This window comes from Anarrhichthys ocellatus, unplaced genomic scaffold, assembly GCF_004355925.1.
Source record: "Anarrhichthys ocellatus isolate YVR2014 unplaced genomic scaffold, GSC_Weel_1.0 scaffold26, whole genome shotgun sequence".
NCBI lineage: Eukaryota > Metazoa > Chordata > Actinopteri > Perciformes > Anarhichadidae > Anarrhichthys > Anarrhichthys ocellatus.
The window spans coordinates 5,506,052-5,514,789 of record NW_022280056.1 but is presented as its reverse complement, the minus strand read 5'-3'; the positions used below and the strand labels follow the sequence as shown (position 1 = coordinate 5,514,789).

The 8,738-nt window shown below is 42.3% G+C and overlaps 1 protein-coding gene across 1 annotated transcript in view; it reads left to right on the top strand.

The window, feature by feature from the left end:
* Window positions 1-5,114, top strand: part of tmem104 (transmembrane protein 104) — a 47,552-nt gene extending 42,438 nt beyond the window's left edge. The window contains exon 10 of the mRNA XM_031861990.1: window positions 1,552-5,114. Within this exon, the coding sequence (XP_031717850.1) occupies window positions 1,552-2,315 (764 nt within the window). The 3' untranslated portion in view covers window positions 2,316-5,114. The remainder of the gene's footprint in view (window positions 1-1,551) is intronic.
* Window positions 5,115-8,738: the final 3,624 nt, after the last annotated feature.

Sequence of the window (8,738 nt, the reverse complement as noted above, 5' to 3'; positions counted from 1 at the left end):
GAGGAGTCGCCCCCTGGTGGACACTAGAGAGAATGCAGCTTTAAGACGAGACTGAATCACATGACCATTTATGTACACTGGGCATGCAGGTGTCGGTGTAAACAGGAAGTGGATTTAACTATTATTGTACTCTTTAATAATAAAAGGTTGAGTTTGATACTTAAGATCTTCCTCTATATTTCCAATACACACATTTAATTTAATTACTATTTCTCTCTCTCACATCAAATTTACTTAAAACAATGAATGAGGGAATGAAACCAATCCACATGTGGTGGGTTAGTTTCCCCTTCTAAAGCACATTGACGCTACATCATAATGTGGAATAAACAAGTTTGAACAAATACTACAAAGACGTTGAGGACGTAAGTGTGAGACGGATAATGACGAACGCTAAATATTCCATCGAGTCTGAAGCCAACAGTCCGATTTAACGGAGAAAAACACGATCGGCTGTTCAACACGTGCGGCCAGTTTGCAGTTTTGTCGTAACTCTTCTTGATTGATGGAGAAGATTAGAGACTGAGATCGCTCCACAATGAGAGACACGGCTGGCATTGGTTGAAGGTTGTTTGTGTCGTCGGAGTCACATGTTTGTTCTCTGCAGTCGCCCCAATTGTAAGTTATCACAATTACTTTGACGTTATTTATGTTGTATATAAATTGTTACAGGATGGGGGGGGGGGGGGGTTTATTACCTACAGTATATACCGCCCAAGGTCACGACAACAGGAACAATTCCACCACGTCAACATTAATCTCTTTTAGATGAAGAAAATGTACTTCATTGTGTATTTATTTGTTGAATGCGTCAAGTCCATTTCATTTTTGTATGGTATGGAAAATTGTATTAATTTTATTTAACATTTAACATTTTAGTTTTTTATTTTGAGCGACGTCAATCAATAATTCTTTTGAACATGAATATTACACGGCAAAAAAGCGAAAAGAAAAGCATCCACCAATCACGTTGTGCCGAACGGACACACTCTACAAACCTACACTCTAGTGTACGACAACATGGAGGCAAACTTTATTACTCCTTTAAATCTTGACAAAGGCAGCGCAGACCAGATCCACTCCTTCCGTTATTACCTTTCACAATAAAAGCCCTAGAGAGGGAACTCCAAGTCACTCAGAGCATTTAGCTTAACGTAAACTAAACGCTTACAGTATTAACTCAGACGCTGCTCTGGGTCAATAGGCCACCGGAGCGGACACGGGGAACATTTTGACTGTTTTTCTGAATGTTATCTTACCTTTCTTTTTATCTTAGTCGACTAGTCTGAGTTTAAGCTTCCGTTTAATCGTCAGGACAGCTGGTCGTTCTCTGTTTGAGGATTTCTGTTGAACCACCGCCTCATCCCAAACGTAGCTAGATGTTCAGCACAAAGAATACAATAAACCAGGAACAATTCTGCGGTTTAAGTATTTATACCCATTAAAACTTGATTGGTTTGATTGGTACAGTCGGATTGTTGTCATCTTTTACCGTCACAGTTTGTTCTTGATCCCGTCTCCTCTTGTTTTTTTGTTTTTCTTTCCTCTCAGCGTTCACCATGATGATCGTCTTGGCTCTCATCCGCATCAGTAAAGGCGCCGGCGAGGGCCGCCCGCCGGTCGCCTCCCTCTCCGGGGTGCCCAACCTGTTCGGCGTGTGCGTCTACTCCTTCATGTGTCAGCACTCCCTGCCCTCCCTGGTGACACCCATCTCCGACAAGAAGCGTGTGGGCACGCTGGTGGTGGTGGACTACGTCCTGATCCTGGGCTTCTACGTCCTCCTGTCCTTCACCGCCATCTTCTGCTTCGACAGCTCGCTGCTGCACGACATGTACACGCTCAACTTCACCGACAACTGCAACGTGTTGGATATCCGCTTCCTGCGCTACTTCCTGGGCCTCTTCCCGGTGTTCACCATCAGCACCAACTTCCCCATCATCGCCGTCACGCTTCGCAACAACTGGAAGACCCTGTTCCACCGGGACGGCGGCACCTACCCGTGGGTTGTGGACCGCGTCGTGTTCCCCCTCATCACCCTGGTGCCGCCCATCGTGGTGGCCTTCTGCACCCACAACTTGGAGTCCCTGGTGGGCATCACTGGGTCCTACGCCGGCACGGGGATCCAGTACATTGTGCCGGCCTGCCTGGTGTTTTGCGCTCGACGCAACATGGAGCCCGTGGTGGGCCGGGACGCCGTCAACAAGCACCGGTCTCCCTTCCGCCACGCCTTCTGGGTGTGGTTCGTTTTATTGTGGGCCGTCTCCTGCCTCATGTTCGTCACAGCCAACATCATCCTGAATGACGTCAAGAAATGAGAAATAAAAATATATATGTTTGGCCAGTATCTTTCCTCCTGTACACGAGGCCTTACTCGCTGCTGGTTGGACAGTGTGCCTTTTTATGGGACTTCTGTTGCATATATTACATGTAATTAAGAGTAATTTATCGAATTTGTGAGAAAGGGACCAAGTGTTTTTGTTCCATCCACACAAACAAGAAGGAACAGTGCAGGACTGCCAACAGTGAGAGGAGATCAAAAAGGGTCATTTATTAAAAGGACGTTTTTCTCAACAAACACTTGAGGATTTGCACAAAAGTTACTTTTTAGAAATGTATATCTTGAAAGAGTTCAGTGGTCATCAAACAAACTCGTGCAAAGTGGATTTTTAAATTTTTTTGGAATTTATCGTCTCCGATCTCGGACGTCAGAACATCTGGACCCTTCAGGGCCGAATGTTCCACTAAAGATATATTAAATCAACAGAGCGGAGTATAGTGGCAAGAAAAAAAGAGCCCTCACGTGCGGAGTCGTGTTCTGTTGCTAAACTGCTCGGTATTGATAATGAAATCAAGAATAACAGAAGAAGACAAAGGGAAGAAAATCGGGGATGATCCTCGTACTGTGTCCATCTCACGGCCTGACGGGATGATACTGATCTACTTCTGGAGCTTGTTGGGGGAAGAAGTCCCAAAGCGGCCAAAAGTGAAAGGGTAGCGAGCCAAATGTAGTTCAGGGACGTCGAGTTCACCGACACTTGGCAACGTCCTCTCTGAGTTGTGCCTTTTGTTCATTGACTTCGTTATTGCCCTTCACCTTCTAACTGTCTGACGTCATTATTATACTGTGAGGGGCATACTTCTTAAAGGGCCAGTGTGTAGCATTTAGAGGGAATCTATTAGAACAAATTGTTATATTAAGTGTCTTTTTTTTGTTTATAATTACCAGAAAATAAGATTATTCCTGTTTTTATTACCTTAGAATACGTTTTTTTATATCAACATGCGGAGCCGGCCGCCATGTTTCTACAGTAGCCCAGAAGGGTCAAACCAAATACTGGCTCTAGATCGGGGCGGTCGCGGCTTTTCGTCTTTTTGCGTCGACCACCGTAGTTTTCCCACAAGTGAGAAGTTTCAGTTGGTTGCGATCTGAAAACTGTCCACTAGATGGCGCCAAATCCCACAAACTAGGCTTTTAAAGGGTTCGTACAAAAACGTAGTTTTTTCTACTTTAATATTAAAGGCGAATGAGATTTACAATGGAAGTCAATGGTCAAATTAGTTTGAGGCTTGTTGAATTGTTAAACTATGTTTTGAAATTCAGAAGAAGAATATCTCAAAACCTGGACGAATAAAACCAACTCGACGACTTTTTGTTTTTTTGAAATTTGGGTAAATAGTTTTTTTGATGCTAGAGATGAACGATGTATTGATTCATACAACGTCCACAGAAAGTATTCATTTCTGGCAGATAATTGAAAATGCTTCCAGTCAACATTTGAATGAAACGCTAATCGTATCTAATATCTCTCTGTATTTTCTTTGTGATATTTTAATTGTCGTCTTACTCTGAAATTCATGCCTCGTTTATTCCCATTGGAAATTCCCACTAAATGAAAAAACTCATTCTGTTCAAACTAACCTAATAAGTGGTCGGAGAGACTATAAAAGCGCTGTACATGTACAGTCCATTTACCATTTCAACTCACTTGTATTGTGTGTGAATATGGATTTAAATTGCTAAATGTGGGAGTTTAATAAGCACAATGACAGTCGAGTGTCTCTATGGAGGAAATAATCGAGTCAGTGGAAGAAACTGTGTGAAGCATTTTCACCTCCAGTTTGTCCATAACTGTGTTTTGTCCACACTGTGTTCTCTGTTGTTGCTCACACAATAGAAATATGATGTTAAAACAGATTTTGGTTTTAAAATGTGGTGAGAAATGTCTTTACCTTTTGTTCCAAAGGCTTTATGGTTAAATTACAGCATTTATCAGCCTTTGATGGCTGACTGTGGACGTTTTTTGTATATTAATCCTCTGAAAACATCAACAAGTTATTATTTTACACATTTTCTCATTTACTTCAATTCATCGAACTAGCAGAGATTAAACATTGAACTTCTTAAAAGTTCCCGGACTCAAAAGAGAAATAAAAACCATCTCTTGTCTCTGGTGTGGGCCCAGCTCCAAGAACACTACATATCCCACAATGCAGTCTTCTTTTCCTTACGTCAAATATTAGAAAACCTTTTCCCGTCCCTTAAGAACTGATGCCGTCAGCACAAAGCGTAGCATCGTTGTAGCTCGACGGCTTTGAGATGATTTATTTCAAAGCGCTGCAGAGCTTCTGTCGTCTGAGTGGAATCACAGAGATCCATAAAACATGATTATTAATCCTCATTTTTATGTTTACCTTCTCACTTCTGTGCCGGTTGGTTTCTGATGTTTCACGTCTTTTTTTGTCCTCATCACCGTTAATATGAGAAGTAAAAACACTTAAAGCTTAAAGATCATTATGGTTCAGTCTGGAGATGAAGACTGTGAATGAATTATTAGATATTGATGATGTGAAATCTGCTTCTGAGGACTCTTGTTTGGAATCGTGAATTGTGCCTTTTTTTTCAGACGAACATCTGCATGTAAAACATTTCAACTGACGATCAGCATGTCCCCAAAATACTCTTTTCTCTCCTCGTCTCTTTTCTTTTTTAAGTTGCTGTATTTTTTAATTTGTCCTTTTTTGTTTACACTAATCCATCATGTCAATGGATGTTTACCGTTTTAATGGATGTTTGATTTCTATGATTCACAAAGAAAATAAAAGCTTTATGTTCATCCAAACCTCACGAACCCTCGATTACTAGAAAGGAGATTTAGTTTCCTCACAACCAAAAACACAACTCTCACCTTCGAGCTACACATCCGGCTCGTTCTGAGGCTCGTTCTCGTATTTCGGGTTTCTGCTACACATGTTACAAACATGTTACAAACATGTTTTTATGCTCTGAAGTTACTGTGAGGAACTTTAAACTCAGTTCGGCCTGTTTCCAGAGCTGCTTGTTGTGGTGGTGCCGATACAAACCAGAGACTCGCTGCTGGGAGCTGAATGCATGAATCACATCCTTGTATTCAGTCAGACTCCCGGTTGGCAGTATCTGTTCTCCAGGTAATTGCCTCTCTTTTATTTATTTATTATTTATTTCTTTACTCCTCCGTTCACGTCGATCCTCCCTGAAGCACCTCAGGAGTTGTTTCTATTGACGCACCATATCCCTGTGTTTTATGATCCCCTCTGAATATCAATGCGGCCGAGCCGCTCCGCTGTAGTTTAATTCCCCCTCTCGCCCTTCTTTATGTGAGAGGGTGTGTGTGCGTGTTCGGGGCCAGAGCTGTAAGTGGAAATGCAAACTTAGCACGGCTTAATTAATTCACACCGTTTAATTGCTGCTCGGTTTATTATACAGAGCACTTCATGCTTTGTGCACCTATCTGATCTGCTGAGGTGACATTTTAGATTTATTTTTTTAACTATAAAAGCCTGAATGTGTGATCTCATCTTCACTGAAGCAGCAATAGTGAGTTTTATACTTATTATATTATACAATAATGATTCTCTGCTGAATTAAAATCTGTAGTTTGTTGTCTGGAGGTAAAATTTCCAAATTTATTCAATGCAGATTTCACTTTTGTGAAAAATGTTTCTAGTAATGCACAATTCCTTCATATTTTACAATGAACACTGTTTACTACGTCACACTTTGAATGTGTGACGTGGTGCTGCAGTCGCTTCCTGTGATGTTTGAAACACTTCAATGTATATATATATATATATCTTTTCCAAATCAAATAATCAAATCAATTTCTGTTGAAGTGTGATGTTGAGGACCATAAATGATTTGAATATCAATAAACATTCATCAACAGGAAGTGAAACGGCTCGCTCCTTCAGATACTTCCATCCAGAAAAAAAAACGATTTTAAAAATATTTTTTCAGTTGCTAGATGTAAAACTAACCGCTTAATATCTTATACTCAGTGTTGCTCCGCAGGGAAACAGTCTCACGGCAGAGACGTATACGGCGTCTCTACGTTACTCCTCCTCAGTCCAAATATGGTCACTTCCTGTTCACTGGTTGCAAAAAAAACCAACATGGCGACAACCGTAATCCAAGATGGCGACGACCAAATCGCCGAAGTCGAGGCTTCATAACATCAGTCCCCAAACCACTGAGTGACGTCACGATGTCTACGTCCCCTTCTTACAGTCTGTGTCACTGTGTCACTCCATCATGACTCTAGAGACTCAACAGACACATTTCCTCACTGAAAAGACAGAAAAGTTTCATTCAGAAAGTCCTCAGAGCCGGTGTGACGGTCAGAGAGCGGCTCCCTCCTTCGTCCTTGAGAGGAGGCACGTAGCACTGGACCATCTGCAGTGGAGTCCATTCCGGTCCGCAGCTTCATTACTAGATGTATTCACTCTGGTTCAGGTGTGAGACCTGCTCACCCCCTCAGGTGGAGGCGATGATGACTCCCATCACATGGCCTTATTAAGCGTGCAGCAGACAGGACGCTGTGGTCGCGGGGAGGGAGACCCGGACGTCGCTCACAGCCATCATGGCCGAAAAAAAGGTTGTGTTCACCTTGCCTCACTAATGGGAGTCATTTCAGAGCGGGGGCGGGGGGGGGGGGGTAAACACTGTGGCTACGAGATAAGACACGAGTGCATTGCCAGCAGCTTGTTTGCTGAATGTTGGCAGTGTTTTGTAAGTAGGAGCATTAAAAGCAACAATCGTCCTCATCTGCCAGCTCCCTTTGTTGCTCTCCAACATCATTCACATTTAATATTTCTACTGCCGCAGGTTTTAAGTGCGTTTTGGAGCTCATTGCCATCCAGGTGAAGTCTCGTCGTGTGAGGACAGATGGCTTCCTTTTAATTCCAGACAGATGTTTCCTCCTTTTCTTTTTTTTAATGACCTCTTTTCTCCTCCCTCTTGCTTCGCGGCTGTGAGGTTCATTAGCACCAACAGGGCTTAGCAGAAGTCTTGGGCAGAGATTAGGGTCTCAGTATTTTAGGAGTCGGGCCCTGACGGAGCCTGATCATCATGCAGGACCGAGGCGTCGTCCTCGGTCTCTGGAGACAAACTGTCTCTGCAGCTACTTCCAAACAATACTCTTATTTTTATATATATCGTCTCGTCCACCACGTCTCATCTCCTTCCTCTCTTTAATTAACACCAGATTGCTTTTATATCCTAAACAATGACTTGATTAATTGAAAACTTCAAAGAGCGGAGCCGTGAAATGTTTTGATTTAATCTGTGTGCAAATATTTGAGTCTTTCTGAGTAAACGATGTGAGATCACAAGCACACACTTTAAACATGCTGCTGGATAACAGACGTGATCGATCGCATCACCAGAAAAGACCGTTGGTGTCGCAGAATTCTAAACAGTAACATGACACCAATAAATCAATATCCTCCATGTTTATATTAATAAATGTATAAATGAGTGTGAGTGCTGTGTGAACCTTCAGCACACAGAGAGGAATGAAAGAGTAACGTTTGGTGAATGTAAGAGCTGCTGAAGTGGAGATTTATGGATCAGAGTCTGAGAACAAACTCATTTTAAAGATATGTTTTGTAAGATTACAAACATTTTGAAGACACTAGAGGTGAATAGTTAAATGTTATGTTTAAATATGCAAATGAGGCATTATGTAATGGTAACTTTTGGTGAATTTAGGAGAAATCTACAGACGCAAACAGACAAAGTAGTAAGGTAAATGTTTTCTTTCCTCTCGTCTGAAAGAAGACGAGTTATGGAAGCAAAAAGGTCCAAAATCTCAACACTGACCAGAGCACGAAACACAGTATTTGATCCTGGGGTGTGTCATCTCAAAATCTGAATTATGGCAAATAAAAAGGTGAATTTCCAGTCTCTGACTTCGACACTCTTTTACTTTCCGCCTCTCTACATAAAAGACACACGACCTCTTACTGAATGTTGGCATTGAATGTAAATCCTGAATCCTCCAGCGAGGCTGTGATTCTGTTTGACAGTTGTTCCTCTGCTTGTGTTCTCCTCTCTCTCTGGTATTCTCTCCTCTCACTCTGGTATTCTCTCCTCTCTCTCCTCTCTCTCTGGTATTCTCTCCTCTCTCTCCTCTCACTCTGGTATTCTCTCCTCTCTCTCTGGTATTCTCTCCTCTTTCTCCTCTCACTCTGGTATTCTCTCCTCTCTCTCTCTCCTCTCTCTCTGGTATTCTCTCCTCTCTCACTCTCCTCTTTCTCTCCTCTCTCTCTGGTATTCTCTCCTCTCTCTCTGTTATTCTCTCCTCTCTCTCCTCTCACTCTGGTATTCTCTCCTCTCTCTCCTCTCACTCTGGTATTCTCTCCTCTCTCTCCTCTCACTCTGGTATTCTCTCCTCTCTCTCTGGTATTCTCTCCTCTCTCTC